Consider the following 23,008-nt stretch of genomic DNA (forward strand, 5'->3'; position numbering starts at 1 on the left):
AAATAGGGGGAGGCTATACATTAATTTCAGACAACTACAAATACTTAGGCTTAATTATAGTAGGGCATGTAGGCAACCTTCTGCTTATTTTATGTAGCTCCTTTAAGATATGGTTTCAGGAGAAGAGAAAAGTGGATCCATTGCTAAGCACTTTCAGGGTCTTCTTGTAACTGCTGTGTCAGCATCTTCCAACATAAGCACATCCCATTTAGTTTTGCTCTCTCTGGAGTGGAGAAAGTGTTAATTGTCCAGTCCAGAGATAAAACTGACATATTTTGCAATGCCTGGACTGGAAAGGGAGAAAGAGTTCCAGGTCAGAGATCTTGATATGCAGATTTCTGACTACTATTTACTCTGGCACAAGAGCTCACTGTCTATTTCCGCAGTCCTTAAAATGAGAGAGTGAGTAGTCCATTAGGGAGGTGCTGAGGAACAGCAGTTTTTCACAAGCAGCTGACATTTACAATTCTCAGTTGAGATTTTGTTTCATATGCAAAATAAGCGATGACGACAGAAAATATGGACAAATGTGATCCACAGTGTTAATCTATACAAATTAAGAAGGGAGATCACAAATTAGGAGTAATAATAACAATTAGGAAGCTGTGGCAGCAAGTATATCTGCCCTGGTGGCTCACCTTGGTGGTTTCTATTCTAGGGCCCCTAAAAGTATCCAGATAAATTCTGGCAAGTTATACCTTGTGTCTTCAGCTGCTTCTGCAGTGTAAATGGGGCTTTTTAGTTTTTTGTTCACAAAGCAATGCAGAACGGAGATTTGTTAACTTTATTTTATACAAGAAAGATGATCTGATGAGAATAAAAGCGTTTTAGAAAACATCACTTATTTCACCTTCTTCCGTAAAAGATTGTATAGATTAATTGTAACTTCAACATCTTTATTCATGAATTGACTCATTTCTGAGTACCTGCAGCTGTAAATAATAATAATAAAAACCTGCAAAATTGTACCAATATCCTACTGTGTGTATTGGCAAAAAAAAGCCCTTGGAGAAATCAATGAGCAACTTGCATAGCAAATCTGTAATCTTTTCCATAAAGGATATAAAGAACTACAGTTAGAATTGTATGTTGTTAGGAGTCCGTCATAGCTTATGGCCAAGGTGACTCAGGCAGGGGTAAATTGGACTACTAATCAACTGGATGCATTGCTTGACGGAGACATATAAAAGGGGGAATTTTGTAGGCAGTATGAAGAGAAAAAGAGGTATGGGACTGGTCTCTGCAGCTGGTGATGAGTCTCAGATCTGGCCTCTCTAGAATGATTCAGGAGTGCTGTCCACTTGGCCATCAATAACACCATATTCAAGTTATTAAGAGTACTGAATGCCAAGCAACTTTGGAACTTAGCATGCCAAGTGACTCAGTGACCAATCACCATCTGCATCTAAGTTAAGTGTCATCCATTTGTTTATTTAATTTCTTTAACTAATTTAACAGGGACCCAACAAAGGCATGGTATGCCAGAAGCTGAAGGGTGTGTGTGTCAGGAGCAGGATCTTAAGGGTGATAAGCTTATAGGAGCCTAGTTTTAGGTCTACTCTAGCAATATAGCCTTGCAGTAAACAGTAACCAAAAACCTAGGCTGTGTACACATTGCCAGCTTAAAACACAGCTAGGTCATTCTGCAGATCAAAGCTGTATTTCCTAAGAAACAACAGGATAGATAGAGAATATACAGTGGTGCCCCGCAAGACGAATGCCTCGCAAGACGGAAAACTCGCTAGACGAAAGAGTTTTCCGTTTTGGAGGTGCTTCGCAAAACGAATCTCCTATGGGCTTGCTTCGCAAGACGAAAATGTCTTGCGAGTTCCTGCGGGGTTTTTTCCCTTCCCCCCCTTTTTCTAAGCCGCTAAGCCGCTTATCAGCTGATCCGATAAGCCGCTAAAAGCCGCTAAAAGCCGCTAATAGCGCTAATCCGCTAATCCGTCAATGGGCTTGCTTCGCAAGACGAAAAAACCGCTAGACGAAGAGAATCACAGAACGGATTCTTTTCGTCTTGCGAGGCACCACTGTACATGGACTGTGGCTAATGCGTTTACAACACCTCCCAAACCAGCAGTGGATAGATGGATTTATACATACATACAATTTGTATGTCGCTTAATCAAAGTTATAACTAAGCAATGTATAGAATACCCAACACAATAAAACTTCAAATATCATACAGCAGGCTAAATCAATCTGAAATTAATGGTTCAATGGAGACTTTCCTCCCAATGCAAGAAGCAGCTCTGGGTTTTTCCCCCAAGTATCACAGCACAGGGCGGGGAGGACTACCGGTAAATTCCCCCTCCCCTCATAGTCCTGATCCCACGACATTCAGGCAATTAATGTCACATCTAGTTTGGCCATCTAGCATATGCTTAAAATATATGATGGAACTTCTTAATTTTGACTGGATCATTCACATCTGTTTTTATATGCTGTTGCCCACCCTGAGCAAAAAAACTTATGTATATAGGACAATGGTGGGGAGCAAGCAGTTTTTGGTCTATTTTTGGCCTAATGGGACAGATCCTTATCTCCCCAACCCCAGAAGACCGACTTTGACATGTGGGCAGGACCTCCACCTATCAATCATCTGATGCAATCTTGATGTCAGGTTATTGACAGGTAGGTCCCACTCACCTGTCAAAGTTGGCCTATGGAATCAGGGGAGATACAGCACAAAGCAGGATGGAATTCCTTGTTCATCAGCTAATACATGGGGAGTTCAATCCTGCTTTCTGCAAGAGCATCCCCCCCCCCCGACATCACATAAAAGGTCAAGTGTGGAGCAAGCAGTTGTGGTCTCAGTAAATGGCTTCACAGACTAAATGGGAAGACTTAGCAGGCCACATTTGACCTACAGGTCAGAGGTTCCCCACACCTGATGTAGGAGCACAACCATATGTTGCATTGACCTCTTTTATTTGAAATAGGGAGTAAGCAGAAGAACTTTAGGAACTCCTTTTTATCTCGAGGCATATCCTATTCATTTTCTGTCATTTCTGGCCCAGCTTATCTTCTAGCTAGTTTCAATGGGCCCATTCTGCATGCCTCTCCTCCCCTTAGGTATTCAAATTCAGGGAAATCAAATAAAGAAACAGCTAATTATTCTGAACCATGGAGGCAGGCACTCATAACTCAATGGGAATGGCACTTTCATTAAACACTATGTTCTGTGTGTCTTCAGGAAATGGTTTTAATAAACCGATCTAAAGGGATTAATATTGTTTACTCATAAGCACAGCTTGTGGCTGATCTTATGATATATCCTCCAGTCTTTCCCCAGCTCTTGAAGTGATTTCAGCCATGTCAGCTTCCTATAACTTACAAAGGAATCAACACTGGCTGTTCCTTCCCAAGTATACATATGGCTACAAGTGCCCACAGGGGAAAACTACACAGAGCATATAAAATGGACTTTAATATCACAGCACACCTTTTGGGATGCATGTCTAATTTGTTTTAAACATGCAGAAAAGCTGACAAGCTACTTTTTTTGTTTGGAGAACTACTGTAAGCAGTGCAGTCGGATGCAAGGAAAGGAACTCAAACTGATGCAGCCTATCTGTATCACCCCCTTTCCCCCTCCAACTTTATTTTATTCTCTTAAAAAGGGCATTGCTGCTTTTTATTTTCCACTTTCCCTATTCATTTCTTAAACACTGTAAATGAACTGTATAGATGGGGAATCAGTTCCAGCGCAAGGTCCACATGACATTGGTAGGTGAGGTGAGAGACAAAAAAAAATTAAAAAATGGATGTAAGATGGATTAAAACTCTTAACATTTGTACAGTAGGCTTCATTCCAGCTTACAAAAGCCAGGGTTTCTACACATACACCTCTCCATCCAGGCAAGCAAGAGGTATTATCACAGGTCAAGGGCACATGCAGGACCATATCCACAATGTTGTAGGGCCTTCAAAAGTGTACCACCCTGAAGAAATGCATGTTCAGCTTTCATTTATAGAAAATTCATAGAAAATTAATTCATAGAAACTGTTTTTTATATATACAAAACCGTATAACGCTTGGGATGATGCCTAGAAGTTCAAACCACCCCTTATAAACCAAACATTATCTTGTCCATTGATTTCAATGGGTGTATCCTAAATATTACTTAATTGGCTGCGACCTAATGTTATTAAAGAGTCCCTCTGCCCCCATTCCTTAGGACCGTGGCATCTCTTATTTGGACTGGCAAAGGTATGTTAAGCAGAGTGCAAGGCTGTTTAGGAGCTAGCATACACAAGCACAGGACAGGATAAGTGTTCTTCTATGAGCTACTGAGCTGTCTGTTTGGAGAGTAACATTTGCATTAAATGGCATGCATATAAAGCAACACTGCTGTGGATTCTAACTGCTGGATTCTAAGATTCAAGTGATCTTAAGTAACATTAAAATTGGCTCAGTGGAGATTTTGAGCTGTTTTGTTTCCTATCATTTAGATAGTGAAAAGCAGCTGTAAAGTACGGTAGATTATGTGCCTGGAAATTCTTGCAGTGTATAGAATTTCCTTTCCTGCCACCTTTTGGCCACTTTCAGAAAAACATCTCTTGCTATATATAAGATTCCTAATCATAGATAATACCTGCTCCTGTAGAGTCATCCTATTTTAGAAGCTATAAAATATTCCGAAACATATCTTAAGTTTTGGATCCTCAAAAAAGCAGGCCAGAGTGGCAAACAAATGAAAACAAGACAAACTTAACATAAGGAGATGTGAAGAGAAAATCAGAAGCAAAATACAGTGGTACCTCGGGTTAAGTACTTAATTCGTTCCGGAGGTCCGTTCTTAACCTAAAACTGTTTGTAACCTGAAGCACCACTTTAGATAATGGGGCCTCCAGCTGCCGCCGCACCGCTGGAGCACAATTTCTGTTCTCATCCTGAAGCAAAGTTCTTTACCCGAGATACTATTTCTGGGTTAGCGGAGTCTGTAACCTGAAGCGTATGTAACCTGAAGCGTATGTAACCTGAGGTACCACTGTATAGCTACTAAATTACAAAAAAGAGATGTGAATGAAATTTTAGCATAGTTCAGTTCTGGTCACTCAACTGCATAGCTACAAGCAATAGGATTTTTTTGTACTTTTTTCATTCAGTAGGAAACACTGGACTTAATAACTTAATGCAAATCCATTGTGATCACATTTACCCAGACCTGAGCCTGCCTCACCTTTTTGGTCAAGATGTGGTGACCTTCTAGATGAGGTTCTGTCTGCAGCTGTCTTGCAAAAGCTGGATGATGTTCATGGTAATGGGTGTACCAAACCTGCATGCCACAAATTGAGAGCCACCATGAACCAGCTATTTTCCAGCTATGTCCTTCTTGTGACTATACATACTATAGCTTTGTGAGTAGGCCCTGAGAATACTCCGTTAAAAACACGTGATTTTGGGATAACATTATCCTGCTCTGCTGGGCCTTGGGGCTCACATAGCAAGTAGAAGCAGTAAAACTGTGTTCCTTTCAGGCAAGCTGAGTCAAGCAAAGTCAGGTCTCTTTAAGCAGATGTCAGGAAAGACAGTATCATAGATAGCACCCACTGGGCGCTGCTGGCTGAAGTCCCACTCCCTCACTTTAGTTTTTGAGAAACGACTCAGCAGAGGGTTGAGGCAATTAAAGTATTGTGCAGGCTGGCAAAGTCTGCACTGCAGTTTGCTACACCTCCTTGGGAATGTTAGCTGCTTTTTCTTAAAAGTCCCTTATCTAATTATTCAGTTGCTAGTTTCCATGATGAAGAGGAGACGAGGGCTCACCTTCTGTTTCTGAGGAAGATGGAGACACACATCCTCGGACAAAGAGAGAGCACAGGAAGATGTGCTGTGCCCCACCCACCCCACCCACCCCGTGTGGGACAGCCTGCTTTCCTCCAGATCCAAACTGTCACTGTATCCTTTAAGAGGGACAATGCATAACAAAGTCTATCCCCCCTCTCCAAGTTCTAATAATTTCTCCTTCTCCTTCTCTGAAACCCTTCCCTCTGCTCTACTAAGATAAGGTATCAATTAAGGAATGAAATTCCCTTTTCTCCAATCCCAGGTAATAAAACTATTCTTCTATAAGGAAAATTCCAAGGAATTGTCAAAGCTTGTTATAACTAGGAAAGACTCTTGTATGTCATTTTGAAACCTGGTCTTTTCAGTCTGTTAACATTTCATTTTCAAATATTAGCTCATAGGCAACCCCTTTAGTGTCAAGAATGTCCCTGATGCAGGTAATTTTCAAAATTAAATAGCCATATTTCATGGAGCGTGAGGTACTATGGATTTTGATGACTATATCAGACCCTTTACCTTACTTTTTCAAAGTTCTGCTTGTGGTTTTGAAAGCACAAATCCTTCTATTATGATGGGATTAGTACACATAACTTTCAAAATGTAACTTTGAAAACACAGGCAAGTTTTTGAAATTAAGCGAGGCTGTGATGCTAGACTGCAGTACTTCTTTAGTGTACACATAGCCATGAATTCAGTTTTGTGAAGGGTTACATAAGTTTATATACTGATTATAGTCTGAAGGCACATAACTCAGTGATCTAACTAAAGCTAAATCAGTCTAGTACTTAGTTGGGAGATCCCAATGTATACCACCTTGAGTTTTATGGAAGAAAGGAGACATATAAATGTAAACAAATAAAATGAAAAGACTGGTTGCCCACAGAAATTAATGGAGAGATCCAGGATTTTACCACAGCTGTGACTGAGCAGCAGGTGTTCTACCTACAAAAAACAAAAACATCCTCCACCCTAAAAGGTAGTAGCAAAGACAGCAGTTGCTACTAGGGACTGTACGTAAGTAATATGCACAGGCCTCTATTCACAGGCTTACAAAAGCATGACACAAACAGCAAGGAGATATGGAAGAAGGAGGAACTCTTTGCACATGCAGATGAGACTAAGAGGAAGTGAAAAGAACTATAGAGTGTTAACTTAGTAATTAATATGATTATAGCTTCCAGGATGCTTATTGCAAAAACATTTTTAAAAATGGAACTCTATTAAGACTTATATTTTAACAGCATAGTATCATAATGTCTTGAATGTAATTATCATAAACATAATTGTAGAACTTGTTCATAGTTGAGCAGGAAATATGACTGAAATTCAATTGTTTGTTAATGTTTGTTAATGTTAATGTTTGTTAATGTTTGGAGTAACAGGGGCTTTATTTATCCTGAAGTCCATCAATGGGCATTGCATTTCTGTGAAGCCACTGGGTTGAAGCCAGACTCAGTTGGTCACTCTTTAGTCCTATTGAAATCAATGGTATTTGATAGAAGCATAACATAATTTTTATTTCTATGTAGTTTAATTAAGTTGGCAGAAGAGCGGACAGCAGTACACTTAAGTTAAGCTACAAGAAGACCTGGTAAGCAAGATAGCATAATAATCATCATAGCATAAGATGAAAGTTTGAAGTGCAGCTGCTCTCAACAGCAGGAGTGGGGAACCTTCGCCCCCACCAGATGTTGAGGAACTATGACTCCTATCATACCTGGCCATTGGTCATTTTTGCTAGAGCTGATTGGAGTTTAGGTTCAGCAAGATCTGGAGGGCGAAAGGTTCTCCACTCCTGTTTCAGGTCTGCCTGGAAATGCCAAGGATTTAAACCAGGACATTATGCATGGAGAACATGAGCTTTGCCACTGTGCTAAGTCTCTTCTACAGTATAAAATCTCTACACCACTGGTCTTCACTGGTGGGTTCTGATCCACTATTGGGTCCCAACCTGATCTAAGGCGGGTCTCTACAGTAGCATTGTTACCATACAAATATATGGTAAAAAAGAAGAAGAAATGGATCCCCAAATGCAGATTTAGGTCAAAATTGGGTTCCAGGTCAGAAAAGGTTGAAGACCACTGCCTTATACTATGATTTAGACATGGATGGAACAGATACATAAGCAACATACATAACTCCACTGTTATCTCTACTTTGTCACTAAGAAACCAGAATAGTTAACTGGATCAAAAGCTGGAAAATGTTCACAGAGAAAAAGAACTGAAAAAGTCATTGCAGCTTAACATATAGAAGCTCATTAGGAATTTTACACAGAGCGGTCTCAGTAAAATGAAGAGGTTGAAAATAGCACTGGAATGCGTAAAACATGGAACAGGAGGGGGGAGAGGCCTTCACAATAGACAAGTCACTTGAGTAGTCTAAAAATGAAAGAGAGAAAATAAATAGGTATCTGTCCTTTCTTCTCCAAACACTGCCCTATATATTTTATTCAATATTTCTTCTCCTTTTTTCTATAATGGCTTTAATAAATATAAGTACTTTGAATGTTAATGGTTTAATAAAAAGACAGACAAGAGCTAGATGGAGGGGGGAAACGGAAATGTGACATAATATGCTTGCAAGAGGCTTATCTTTGGTTCATCTATTGCTATTTTTGTTTCCTTTCTCACACTATTGTTCCTGTACTGTCATACTCTATGAAGGCAGTCCTATACTGTAAGGCTTTTGCATGAAGTGACTCTCTGCTTCTGATAATTTGTAGTCACACCAATACAACACCCCTTCTTTTTTTGGACACTAGTAATGGGTGATCGAAAACATTTGGGCTACAATCATTGCAACACTTTCTCATAGGTGAGTCACTCCGGTCCCTTGATCATTTTGGTTGCTCTGAAACATTTCCAATTCTACAATATCCTGTTCGAGGTGAGGCGACCAGAACTGTACAAAGTATTCATAATGCACAATGATGGCATTATGATAGCAGCAATTTCATTTTCAATTCCTTTCCTTTTGTGCATCTATCACTGTGTATGCAAAATATACACACCTCTTTGTGTACACACACAAAATTATAAACACTGATATTTTGATCTTATTAAGTGTCTCTTCTTCCTGTCTTCCATTCTTGCATGAAGAACTAAAATTTCTATCTTCACTGGGTTGGATATTGACTAAGCTGATCACTCTTTAGTCCCATTGGTTACTGTGGGATGAAAGAGTGGCTAACTAAATCTGGGTTAGGCCCCCACATGTTCCTATTAATCCAATTGTTTATTCAATTACTTAGGCATTTGTATTGATAAAGGATAATAGCTTCCACTTATGGCTTGCCAGCATTATGGCAGAGTTGAGGGCAGGGAAGATGCCCAAACTATAATTTTGCACTACAGAATATCTCTCTATCTGAAATGAAAGCCAGTGTGAATTTAAACAATGAACTTGGTGCCCTCCTCCAGGAAGGACTTAGATATCTTTTTTATTTGTTTGTATATAAGCAAGCTCTAAGGACTGAAGAAAGTCTGAAATTCTGGTTAAAACCTTTTCCAGCATTATAGTGTAGTGTAGTGTAGTGTAGTGTAGTGTAGTATAGTATAGTATAGTATAGTATAGTATAGTATAGTATAGTATAGTATAGTATAGTATAGTATAGTATAGTATAGTATAGCATAGCATAGCATAGCATAGCATAGCATAGTATAGTATTAGTATAGTATGTTTCTTTCTGGAGCAAAGCTGTGGTATATCCAAGTCATGTATCCATTTGATTTACATTATTATAATAAAATACAGAATATTTGTGTCAATCTTTGGAATTTGGGGTGCTTTCCAAAAATCTAGGAAAGGGATTATTATAATATTGCACATTATTGACTGTGGCAAACTTAAAGTACACCCTTGTAGTAAAATCTCTAAAGGTCCCTATTTCATTCTTAATCACAAAAAGCAAAGGTGAAATTACAGTGATAGTAATTACAGAAATATTGAATTGCAGATGAAAAAGAGAGTTCTCATTTTTTACTATGCCAGGGAAGCACTCAGAGGTTTATTAAGATATTAAGTAACGTGTTTGCCAAAATAAATATTGAAACTGATCCCAAACCATCTAAACAAACAAGAAATCTAAAACTGCAAATTAAAACCATCACATGTCAGTTAATGAATAACTATTTGGGTTATTCAAGGAGGCAAATCTCCCTTAAAAGCTTAAAGATTTTTTTTAATTTTATTTAAAAAGCTTAAATATTATCTTACTGAAGAAAATATATCTACCAATATCAAATTGGGCTTGGACTTCAAAATGCACATTTTTGTTACCCAAATCTGTTCTATCAGAAAATGCTAAAAATTGAAACTACCATTTCCATCACTTTTTATAGTTTCCTGACATTGTGTGGGGTGGGGGTTGCTGGTCTTTTTCTTATTTTTTTGGTTTATGACCAGACTTGTGTGTTTCTGGGCATTTCATGTATTGCCAGAAATATTTCAAGTTTTTTCTAAGAAGAAAAATGAGGACTCAGCTGAAGCACAAATAGCACTTCTCACTTGGCAGGAAAATGTAGTTCTTTTCATCATGTGGTGTTGTCTAATATGAAATAAGTAGGGAATAAAATGAATATCCCTTTTCTCTGCATGGCACTGCATACTTATATTCACTGGAGCAAATACAAAATGACTAACGTGCTTTTTTAATATAAAAAATATATCTTTGGCTGTGATTTCATCAAAACACACAATGATGGCATGTAGATGCTGGCAAGGTTACAATGCACAAAAAAGACTGTTAATGACAATTCTCAAATGAAGCTACCCAAAAATATCCCTCATCACAATTACTTTAGAATTATTCCTCTCATTGCCACTGTCATCATTAAAACATAGTGGGCGTGTTTTTAATGATGCTGCAGCACCTGTAGTCTAATGAAATTGGAGGAAACTGTGTGCAGCATTCAACGCTGTCATATAAAAGATGCTTTGTTTGTCATGTGGAAGGGACATAAGTCAGTGTCAGAACTCAGGCTTTTGCATGCAGAAAGTCACAGGTTCAATGCCTGAAGTTTCCAGGAAGGGCTGGGGAAAACTCCTGTCTGATACCCTGGAGAGCTGCTAGTCAATGTAGACCAGGCTTCCTCAACCTCGGCCCTCCAGATGTTTTGAGACTACAATTCCCATCATCTCTGACCACTGGTCCTGCTAGCTAGGGATCATGGGAGGTGTAGGCCTAAAACATCTGGAGGGCCTAGGTTGAGGAAGCCTGATATAGACTATTCTAAGCTAGACTGGACAACAGTCTGACTCAAATAAGGCAGCATCCTGTGTCACCCTTTCCTTCATCTTCAGCACTCAGAACACATGTCTTTTAGAGACAGCTTGGATTTGGTGGAAGCACAATATCCATCATTTTCAATATCTTATTTGGATGTTTTCGAGGTGTTCACCCACCCCACAGACAGGGGCGGAGGAAGGGGGGCGGTGGGGGCGGTCTACCCCAGGTGTCACCACTGAGGGGAGTGACAAAATGCCGGGTGGCACTCATCGTGGCGCCTGCAGCGCGCCTGGGAGAGATGCGGTGTCTTGGGCGCATGCAGGTTCCACCCTGCCCAAACGGTCCGTCCACTGCCTCCCCTCCCCCCCAGCTGTAAGCCGGCTGAGTGGGAGGCAGGCAGACTCCTTGGAGGCCCTGCGGAGCGTCCTGCCCTGGCTGGCCCCGCCCCACGGGTGGCTGGCCCCACCCCTGGGCGCACACGCTGCCCCAGGCGCCCGATCAGCTTGCTCTGCTGCTGCCCACCTTACAATTTTTTTTGTCTTCCAGTTTTTTGTACTTCTGCCAACTTTGAGGTTCTCCCAAACTTGCTGATATTGCCTTCTTGTGAACAGGTGCTGCCACCTTGACTGTATAAGGAATGGTACTCAGATAATTTAGTTGGTTCTTAGTATATGACCTTCATTCTCAAATTCACTTGGTGGAAATATTCCTGCATCACTTTTAACCATGGTTTAAAGCAGGGACAAGGAATTTCAGGCCCAGGGGCCAAATGCAGCCTTCCAAGTCTCCTAAGGCCACGGCCCTAACCAGCCAAGGTGAATTAAGGGTAAAGTCAAGTCAAAAGCAACAGACAAGGTATATACATAAAAGGAACAAAGGAATGATGGTGATGAACCGTCTCTGAAAATAAAAATACAACCAGCAGCCAGAGCCTTTTTTTAATCAGAGCTCACCAGAGCTCTGTTCCGGGAGAGTAGGCGCAGTGAAAATAATGGGCCTAAGATAATCATGACAATTTTTAATGAGACAACTCTGAGTAGGAATAACATTGGCTACAACCCTCCATTTCTAGCTAGCTTTGATTGGGGAAGGTAAACAGTTTGCCTTCCATGTTTATTTTCTTCTTCCAATGCTGCTATCCAGGGCCTGCCTTGGCTCCTCCATCAGCGTTGTTGTTGTTTAGTCGTTTAGTCGTGTCCGACTCTTCGTGACCCCATGGACCAGAGCACGCCAGGGACTTCTGTCTTCCACTGCCTCCCGCAGTTTGGTCAGACTCATGTTTGTAGCTTCGAAGACACTATCCAACCATCTTGTCCTCTGTCGTCCCCTTCTCCTTGTGCCCTCCATCTTTCCCAACATCAGGGTCTTTTCCAGGGAGTCTTCTCTTCTCATGAGGTGGCCAGAGTATTGGAGCCTCAGCTTCACGATCTGTCCTTCCAGTGAGCACTCAGGGCTGATTTCCTTCAGAATAGATAGGTTTGATCTTCTTGCAGTCCATGGGACTCTCAAGAGTCTCCTCCAGCACCATAATTCAAAAGCAACAATTCTTCGGCGATCAGCCTTCTTTATGGTCCAGCTCTCACTTCCATACATCACTACTGGGAAAACCATAGCTTTTACTATACGGACCTTTGTTGGCAAGGTGATGTCTCTACTTTTTAAGATGCTGTCTAGGTTGGTCATTGCTTTCCTCCCAAGAAGCAGGCGTCTCTTAATTTCGTGGCTGCTGTCACCATCTGCAGTGATCATGGAGCCCAAGAAAGTAAAATCTCTCACTGCCTCCATTTCTTCTCCTTCTATTTACCAGGAGGTGATGGGACCAGTGGCCATGATCTTCGTTTTTTTGATGTTGAGCTTCAGACCATATTTAGCGCTCTCCTCTTTCACCCTCAATAAAAGGTTCTTTAATTCCTCCTTACTTTCTGCCATCAAGGTTGTGTCATCTGCATATCTGAGGTTGTTGGTATTTCTTCCGGCAATCTTAATTCCGGCTAGGGATTCATCCAGCCCAGCCTTTCTGCATATAAGTTAAATAACCAGGGAGACAATATACAGCCTTGTCGTACTCCTTTCCCAATTTTGAACCAATCAGTTTTCCATATCCAGTTCTAACTGTAGCTTCTTGTCCCACATAGAGATTTCTCAGGAGACAGATGAGGTGATCAGGCACTCCCATTTCTTTAAGAACTTGCCATAGTTTGCTGCGGTCGACACAGTCAAAGGCTTTTGCATAGTCAATGAAGCAGAAGTAGATGTCTTTCTGGAACTCTCTAGCTTTCTCCATAATCCAGCGCATGTTTGCAATTTGGTCTCTGGTTCCTCTGCCTCTTCTAAATCCAGCTTGCACTTCTGGGAGTTCTCAGTCCACATACTGCTTGAGCCTTCCTTGTAGAATTTTAAGCATAACCTTGCTAGCGTGTGAAATGAGTGCAACTGTGCGGTAGTTGGAGCATTCTTTGGCACTGCCCTTCTTTGGGATTGGTATGTAGACTGATCTTCTCCAATCCTCTGGCCACTGCTGAGTTTTCCAAACTTGCTGGCATATTGAGTGTAGCACCTTAACAGCATCATCTTTAAAAATTTTAAATAGTTCAGCTGGAATACCATCACTTCCACTGGCCTTGTTATTTGCAGTGCTTTCTAAGGCCCATTTGTCTTCACTCTCCAGGATGTCTGGCTCAAGGTCAGCAACCCCACTACCTGGGGTGTACGAGACATCCATATCTTTCTGGTATAATTCCTCTGTTTATTCTTGCCACCTCTTCTTGATGTCTTCTGCTTCTGTTAGGTCCTTACTGCTTTTGTCCTTTATTATGGCAATCTTTGAACGAAATGTTCCTTTCATATCTCCAATTTTCTTGAACAGATCTCTGGTTCTTCCCATTCTGTTGTTTTCCTCTATTTCTTTGCATTGCTCGTTTAAGAAGGCCTTCTTATCTCTCCTTGCTATTTTTGGGAAATCTGTATTCAATTTCCTGTATCTTTCTCTATGTCCCTCGCATTTTGCTTGCCTTCTCTCCCCCACTATTTGTAAGGCCTCATTGGACAGCCACTTTGCTTTCTTGCACTTCCCTGTATAATGTTGCGAGCCTCCATCCATAGTTCTTCAGGCAGTCCAGCAAATCTAAATCCTTAAACCTGTTCCTCACTTCCACTGTGTATTCATAAGGGATTTGATTTAGATTGTAACTTACCGGCCCAGTGGTTTTTCCTACTTTCTTCAGTTTCAGCTTGAATTTTGCTATAAGAAGCTGATGATCTGAACCACAGTCAGCTCCAGGTCTTGTTTTTGCTGACTGTATTGAGCTTCTCCATCGTTGGCTGCAGAGAATATAATCAATCTGATTTCGATGCTGCCCATCTGGTGATGTCCACATGTAGAGTCGTCTCTTGTGTTGTTGGAAAAGCGTGTTTGTGATGACCAGCTTGTTCTCTTCACAGAACTCTATTAGCCTTTGCCCTGCTTCATTTTGCTCTCCAAGGCCAAACTTGCCAGTTGTTCCTTTTATCTCTTGATTCCCTACTTTAGCATTCCAATCCCCTATAATGAGAAGAACATCCTGTTAGGATATTTCTGTTCCACCTTAAAAGGGAGCAGGCTTTGTGAGTCACAGAGTCTGCGTATTTCCTGTTCACAGGAAGTATATGTTTTGTCTATTGCTTTCGTTTTCTCTCTGTGCCTGAGACATCAAAGCAGGCAGTCATGTTTTTTCTTTGTTCTGACCAATGCTGAATAAAGTTCTAAATATACTCTCCTGAGTGCATCTTTCGCTGTGCGAACCCTGCTGATAGAGCGTGCACGAACTCTGGAATGTGGCAAGCTATTTCTGAGGCTTCGTGTCGCTAATTGACTGATACTGTATCTACGCGAGATCGATGGATCGTCCGGAGGCGACGTGCAACCATGATGGCCTATGTCTCCCTGGCAGTATCCCAACACATCCTTCTTTGGTGTCACTTCTATAAGGTGTTGTAAGTCTTCATAGAATTGGTCAATTTCAGTTTCTTCAGCACCAGTAGTTAGTGCATAAACTTGGATTACTGTGATGTTAAAAGGTCTGCCTTGGATTCATATCGAGATCATTCTATCATTTTTGAGATTGCATCCCAGTACTGCTTTCGCCACTCTTTTGTTGACTATGAGGGCCACTCCATTTCTTTTGTGGGTTTCTTGCCCACAGTAGTAGATATGATGGTCATCCGAACTGAATTCGCCCATTCCCGTCCATTTTAGTTCACTGATGCCCGGAATGTCAATATTTATTCTTGCCATCTCATTTTTGACCACATCCAACTTACCCAGGTTCATGGTTCTTACATTCCAGGTTCCTATGCAATATTTTTCTTTACAGCATTGGACTTTCCTTTCGCTTCCAGGCATATCCGCAACTGAACGTCCTTTCGGCTTTAGCCCAGCCGCTTCATCAGCTCTGGATCTACTTGTACTTGTCCTCCGCTCTTCCCCAGTAGCATGTTGGACGCCTTCTGACCTGAGGAGCTCATCTTCCAGCGTCATAACTTTTATATGCCTGTTGTCTTTGTCCATGGAGTTTTCTTGGCAGGGATACTGGAGTGGCTTGCCGGTTCCTCCTCCAGGTGGATCACGTTTGGTCAAAACTCTCCACTATGGCCTGTTCATCTTGGGTGCCCTGCTCGGCATAGTTCATAGCTTCTCTGAGTTCTTCAAGCCCCTTCGCCACGGCAAGGCAGTGATCCATGAAGGGGCCTCCATCAGCGTACAGCTGATGAAAACCCCAAATCAACAATATCAGAAAATTAGAATATTAAATGAAATCAGCAAAACAAGGATTGCAAACAGAGCAATATTGGACCTCTGAGAAGTAGAAGCATGCATATGTACCCAGTACAGTGGTGCCCCGCAAGACGAACGCCTCGCAAGACGAAAAACTTGCAAGACGAAATAGTTTTTCGTTTTCGAGTTGCTTCGCAAGACGAATTTCCCTATGGGCTTGCTTCGCAAGATGAAAACGTCTTGCAAGTTTGTTTCCTTTTTCGTAAAACCGTTAATACCCAGGGTGCATTGCTTGAAGAGGTGCAGTTGCGACTTGACTTCGAGGAGCAACACATTGCACGCGGTGTGGTGGCCTTTTTGAGCTTTTTAAAGAGTTTGCTGAATTTTTGAAGCTTTTCCAAAACTTATTTTGCAGCTGTTTGGTAAATTAAACTTTTAAAACTTTTGGGGGGGGGTTGGATTTTGGGTTGGGGTGTTTAGAATTCAAGGACTTGGTGTTGGGGAGAGGTTTGCAAGAATCTGGGAGCTTGCGTGGTTTTTTTCTGCGTTTTTATGATTTTCTGTGACCATTGGGCCATGTTGTTGTTTTTTTTGAAGAAAATTTCTGGGTTTGAATTTCTGTGTGCTGGGTGGCTGGGGGAACAGTTGGGGAGGGGTTTGCAACAGTTGGGGAGGGGTTTGCAACAGTTGGGGAGGGGCTGGGGGAACAGTTGGGGAGGGGTTTGCAATTTCTGTGTGCTGGGTGGGTGGCTGGGGGAACAGTTGAGGTTTTTGAAGACTTTGGTGATTTTTAAAGCTTTTCCAAAACTTCTTTTGCAGCCATTTGAGGATTTTGAAGACTTTGGTGATTTGCAGCCATTTTGTAAGTTTAACTTTTAAAACTTTTTGGGGGTTTTTTGGATTTTGGGTTGGGTGTTTGGAATTCAAGGACTTGGTTCTGGGTTTGAATTGCTGATTTTTTTTTTTCTTTTTCTGAGTTTACGAAGGTAAGAGCTGTGCTGCCATGGGACCCAAGAAGACTGCTGCTGCTGCGGAGGCCAGCGAGAGGAAGAAGGAGAAGGTGACGCTGGAAATGAAGAAGGAGATCATCTGGAAGCACGACGGTGGAATGCGTGTGACGGACCTCGCCAAGGAGTACGGCAGGAACCCATTGACCATCGGGACCATCCTGAAGATGAGGGAGAAGATCCTTGCGACTGATGCAGCCAAGGGAGCCACCAGGATCGTGAAGAACCGCCCAGCTGTTCTGGAGGAGGTCGAGAAGTTGCTGCTCATCTGGTTAGAAGAGAAGCAGCGTGCAGGGGACACAGTGACTGAGGCCGTCATTTGTGAGAAGGCCAAGGCCTTGCACGCAAACCTCATCCGGGAACAGCCAGGAACCTCAGGCGAGCCAGAAGTCTTCAAGGCAAGCAGAGGCTGGTTTGACCAGTTCAAGGCAAGATCTGGAATCCACAGCGTGGTCAGGCATGGAGAGGCTGCCAGTTCTGATGTTCCTGCAGCTGAAGACTTTGCAGCGGAGTTCCTGGAGGTTGTGAAGACGGAGGGCTACGTTCCACAGCAGGTCTTCAACTGCGACGAGACCGAGCTGTTTTGGAAGAGGATGCCCAAAAGGACTTTCATCACACAGGAGGAGGCCAAGTTGCCTGGCCACAAGCCCATGAAGGACCATCTGACCCTGCTCTTCTGTGCCAACGCAAGCGGCGACCTGAAGATCAAGCCCCTGCTGGTGTACCACTCGGAGAACCCACAGGCCTTCAAGAAACACAAGGTCGACAAGGAGCGGCTGAGTGTCATGTGGCGATCCAACAGCAAGGCTTGGGTCACACGTGTGCTGTTTGTGGACTGGGTCAATCTTGCTTTTGGCCCTGCTGTCAAACAGTACCTGCTGGACAACGACCTGCCGCTGAAGGCTTTGCTTCTGATGGACAATGTTCCTGCTCATCCTAAAGGCCTTGAGGTAGACTTGTTGGAGGAGTTCAGCTTCATCAACATCATGTTCCTGCCGCCTAATACCACGCCACTGCTCCAGCCGATGGATCAGCGGGTCATCGCCAATTTCAAAAAACTCTACACCAAGGAGCTTTTCAAGCGATGCTTCGAGGTGACTGATTGCACCACCATCACCCTGCGGGAATTCTGGAAGGACCACTTCAACATCGTCACCTGCTTGAAGATGATCACCACGGCCTGGAACGGGATCAGCCAGATAAATTTGAATTGCGCTTGGCGCAGCCTGTGGCCAGACTGTGTGGCACCAAGTGACTCTGATGCACCAGAGTCAACAGTGGTGCAGGACATTGTTGCCTTGGGGAGGACCAGGGGCCTGGAGGTCACAGAGGAGGACATCAGTGAGCTGGTGGAGGAGCACGACCACGAGCTGACCACCCAAGAGCTGGTTGAACTGCAGGCAGAGGTTGCGCAGGAGCAGGCCTGGCTGGAAGAGGAGGAAGCAACTGAGGAACGGCTGTCCTCCAAAGAACTGAGGAACATTTGCCAGAAGTGGAAGGAGGTGCAGGCTTTTGCAGAGCGGCACCACCCGAACAAGCACGTGACACATGACCAAGCGAACACTTTTGATACGACGGTCATGTTGCCTCTCAGGGAGCTGCTGAAAAGGCGGATGAAGCAGCAGACCATGGACAGGTTCCTCAGCAAGAAGCAAAGAGTGGAAGAGGAACCTTCTTCGAGTGGTCCCCCAGAGTCTTAGAAAATGTATGTACAGTACACTTTGTTGATTTTTAAATGTTTTTCTGTCATGTTTAGAAACTTAATTTATTGTTCCTTCAATTTTTGAAATGCTCTTTAAAGTATGTGTGACTTTAAAGAGCAGTTAATAAACTATTGTTGTACCAAATTTGGCTTTGTTTGGACTTTTTTTGACCATAGCAACACATTAATTGAATTTCAATGCATTCCTATGGGAAACCGTGCTTCGCAAGACGAAAAATTCGCTAGATGAAAAAACTCGTGGAACAAATTAATTTCGTCTTGCGAGGCGCCACTGTACTTGGTTTGGGCCCCTTTTGTATGAATTACTGCCTCAATGCAGCGTGGCATGGATGCTATCAGCCTATGGCACTGCTGAGGTGTTATGGAAGTCCAGGATGCTTCAATAGCAGCCTTCAGCTCTTCTGCATTGCTCGGTCTCATGTCTCTCATCTTTCTCTTGGCAATGCCCCATAGATTCTCTATGGGGTTCAGGTCAGACGAGTCTGCTGGCCAATCAAGCATAGTAATCCCATGGGCACTGAACCAGGTTTTGGTACTTTTGGCAGTATGGGCAGGTGCCAAGTCCTGCTGGAAAATGAAGTCAGCATCCCCATAAAGTTCGTCTGCAGAAGGAAGCATGAAGTGCTCCAAAATCTTCTGGTAGACGGCTGCGTTGACCCTGGACTTAATGAAGCACAGTGGACCAACACCGGCTGATGACATGGCTCCCCAAATCAACACAGACTATGGAAACTTCACACTGGACTTCAAGCATCTGGCATTGTGTGCCTCCCCATTCTTCCTCCAGACTCTGGGTCCTTAGTTTCTAAATGAGATGCAAAAGTTGCTCTCATCAGAAAAGAGGACTTGGGACCACTGAGCAACAGCCCAGTTCTTTTTTTCTTTAGCCCAGGTAAGACGCTTCTGATGTTGCTTCTTGTTCAGGAGTGGCTTGACAAGAGGAATACGACATTTGAAGCCCATCTCCAGGATCCATCTGTGTGTGGTGGCTCTTGATGCACTAACTCCAGCCTCAGTCCACTCCTTGTGAAAGACCCCAACACATTTGAATGGTCTTTTCCTGACAATCCTCTCCAGGCTGCGGTCATCCCTGCTGCTTGTGCACCTTTTTCTTCCACACTTTCCCCTTCCGCATAACTTTCCATTAATGTGTTTCGATACAGCACTCTGGTAACATCCAACTTCTTCTGCAATTACCTTTTGAGGCTTTCCCTCCTTATGGAGGGTATCAGTGATGGCTTTCTGCACAACTGTCAGGTCAGCAGCCTTCCCCATGGTTGTGCTTCCTACTAAACCAGATTGAGAGACCATTTAAAGGCTCAGGAACCCATTGTAGGTGTTATGGATTGAATAGCTACTGCACCTTTTCACAATATTCTAATATTCTGAGATTGTTAATTTGGGGTTTTCATCAGTTGTACACCCTAATCATCACAATTATAACAAATAAAGGCTTGACATATCTCGCTTTGCATGTCATGAGTCTATCTCATATATTAGTTTCACCTTTTAAGCTGAATTACTGAAATAAATGAACTTTTCCACAATATTCTAATTTTTCGAGTTTCACCTGTATATAGGCCTTTTCTTTATCACCAAGAATCTCCAAATGGCTCACAAAATCAATAAAAAGACACCATCCAACAATAAATACAAGATACAAAGCAGAAGTAGAGAAAATAGCACAAATACATTCTTAATGGGGGAAACACATGACATAGCAATTTGCCCTTAGCTGAACTTCATGGAACAGCTAGGCTGCTGGAGGGTAAAGAAAACAGATGAACAGAAAGCTACCAAGCTATTATCCAACTGAAAAGTAAACCAATAAATATGTAAAGGATGCACTTCCCTGTGTTATATCAATTGGAACTTTGCTTTCCAAAGAGATAGTGCACCCTCCCACGTGTAATATATTTTACCATTCCTTACTATTCCTGACAAACTCAGATCACTGAAGTCTTTGAGTCAGATCACTCTGGTGTTTGAGTCCAGAGCCTTCACAAACATGTGTTACAAATATGGGTGCCTCTAAAGAAACATAGTAAAATTAGTATGTACTGTATCAACATTATTCTTTTAACACAGGAGGCAGCAATTACAAGTTACTGGTCTCTGTGGCCACAGTTGTGATACTTCAGGGGTTTGACTTTGGCCCCAGAGGTACACTGCATTGTCTTTTGAGACAGACGGATGCCAACATTATTGTCACTCCCTCTGTTTACAGATGGAAGGGTCATAGCTTAGTGGAAGAGCACATGCTTTGGCATGCAGAAGGATTCAGGTTCAACACCTGGCATCTCTGAGTACAGTGGGGAAAGGCTACTGTCTGAAACCCTGAAGAACCACTGTCCCCAAAACGCTGAGCATAGGGCTAGCAATGCCTCTTGTGCTGTGGTCCTGTGTGAGCGTCTGGAGGCGGTTGGAGGATAGATGGCGGGTAACAGATTGAGGTTGAATCCTGACAAGACAGAAGTACTGTTTTGGGGGGACAGGAGGCGAGCGAGTGTGGAGGAGTCCTTGGTCCTGAATGGGGTAACTGTGCCCCTGAAGGACCAGGTGCGCAGCCTGGGAGTCATTCTGGACTCACAGCTGTCCATGGAGGCACAGGTCAATTCTGTGTCCAGGGCAGCTGTTTATCAGCTCCATCTGGTACGCAGGCTGAGACCCTATCTGCCCACGGACTGTCTCGCCAGAGTGGTGCATGCTCTGGTTATCTCTCGCTTGGACTACTGCAATGAGCTCTATGTGGGGCTACCTTTGAAGGTGACCCAGAAACTACAACTAATCCAGAATGTGGCAGCTAGACTGGTGACTGGGAGCGGCCACTGAGACCATATAACACTGGTCTTGAAAGACCTACACTGGCTCCCAGTACGTTTCCGAGCACAATTCAAAGTGTTGGTGCTGACCTTTAAAGCCCTAAACTGCCTCGGTCCAGTATACCTGAAGGAGCGTCTCCACCTCCATCGTTCTGCCCAGACACTGAGGTCCAGCGCCGAGGGCCTTCTGGCAGTTCCCTCACTGCGAGAAACCAAGTTACGGGGAACCAGACAGAGGGCTTTCTCGGTAGTGGCTCCCGCCCTGTAGAACGCCCTCCCACTAGATGTCAAAGAGAAAAATAACTACCAAACTTTTAGAAGACATCTAAAGGCAGCCTTGTTTAGGGAAGCTTTTAATGTTTAATAGGTTATTGTATTTAGTGTTTTGTTGGAAGCCGCCCAGAGTGGGTGGGGTATAAATAAATTATTATTATTATTATTATTATTATTATTATTATTATTATTATTATTATTATTAGTGCCCAGAATTATCCCTATTTTAAGTAACTGGATAAATCTGCCAGATTGCAGTGTTACCAATGCCTGATGATCCTAATTCACAAGACCCTTAAAGCATGTGTATGTGAAACTTGAAAACTGGGGCGGGGGGTGAAAACAACATGCCTCAGCTTCCCTTAACCTTAAAAAACAGTCATGGGCGAGTCATATACACTATAGGGCGGGAGTTGAAGAGACTGATGGGGAAATAAAAGCATGTTTCCCATCATCCTGGTCCCTAAAGCTGGTAAGGAATTGAACTCATTAGTCATATTTTCAGGCATACCTGTCTACTGATGAAGAACAAATCTGTGTTGTATTTCACCCAATCCTGTTGGGAAGCTCCTATTTCCACATTAACTGGATCCTCCCCTATCACATGGAATGACACAACTAAAGATTTGCTATAAAGATAATGCTTATAGTATTAAGAATCTTGGTCAGACCTCAGACTATTCATATTTTATATTTATAATAAGAAATGAACTTTTTATTTAAAGATTTCCCAGATCACAATCTTTTCACATTTCGGAACAGGGTATCATGCTTTTTATTCAGGGTAATTTGCTCCCTTGCCCTTATTTTATAGGAATGTAACCTGCTTATCGACTTGCTTAAAGACTGCCCGTAATCTTGACAGCATTTGATGGCATATGTTCTGCTCAAAGACACTTATAGATCTCACTGGTGTGGCCTTAATTTAATCTACATCACTGTTTGTATACAACAGTGCATTTTGGCTTTCATTCATACCTTGAAGAAGGTAAATACATGCATAGAAAACTAAAAGGTAACTTTATTAAGGGTGGTAAATATATCAAGGTCTGTTCGAAATAAAGCTTGAGTAGTTTATGGCATTGGCAGAACTCTGAAACATATTTACAACCCTGCTTGTTTTTTATTCATTCCCACCCCCACTGCTTTTTGTTGGCTGCAAGATGTGGTCCTGAATGCAAAATGTAAGCACTCTCTCACACATACATGCACACAACATGTTTATTTAATAGAAAAACCCAGCTAAAATTTTGCCAAACATTTCAATCAATCTCTGTCAAAGCCAGATTGGCTGTGTCAGTTAAAATTAGTTGTGAGTGTAGCCAAGAGCATCTTCCCTTCCTGCTTCAATGGTGGGGGTGGTTTCAGGGAGTCCATATCACAAGGTTAAAGAGTTTAAAACAGAGATG

The 23,008-nt window shown here is 42.6% G+C and overlaps 2 protein-coding genes across 5 annotated transcripts in view; one reads left to right on the forward strand and one right to left on the reverse strand.

The window, feature by feature from the left end:
• The window catches only part of JADE1 (jade family PHD finger 1), a 172,180-nt gene that overhangs the window by 136,044 nt on the left and 13,128 nt on the right, over window positions 1–23,008 (reverse strand). The window contains exon 3 of one of the 4 annotated variants that reach the window (XM_081209280.1): window positions 5,187–5,282. The exons of 2 other annotated variants lie outside the window; for them this stretch is intronic. The gene's annotated coding sequence lies outside the window, so the exon portion shown is untranslated. Of the gene's footprint in view, window positions 1–5,186; window positions 5,283–20,436; window positions 20,493–23,008 lie in introns of those variants that run through there. One more of the 4 variants, XM_081209281.1, reaches the window with a different exon arrangement.
• On the forward strand, window positions 15,901–18,628 carry LOC308594133 (tigger transposable element-derived protein 1-like). The gene is made up of 2 exons (XM_081206860.1): window positions 15,901–16,196; window positions 16,594–18,628. Exon 2 carries the CDS (start codon window positions 16,778–16,780, stop codon window positions 18,479–18,481), a length of 1,704 nt encoding a protein of 567 aa, XP_081062986.1. The 5' UTR covers window positions 15,901–16,196; window positions 16,594–16,777; the 3' UTR covers window positions 18,482–18,628.

Source organism: Podarcis bocagei (genome assembly GCF_964188305.1).
Source record: "Podarcis bocagei genome assembly, chromosome: 9".
Classification (NCBI taxonomy): domain Eukaryota; kingdom Metazoa; phylum Chordata; class Lepidosauria; order Squamata; family Lacertidae; genus Podarcis; species Podarcis bocagei.

What these genes read in the sequence shown, in the direction of transcription:
- LOC308594133 (XM_081206860.1), top strand. Translation starts at nt 16,778, where the DNA reads ATGGGACCCAAGAAGACTGCTGCTGCTGCGGAGGCCAGCGAGAGGAAG.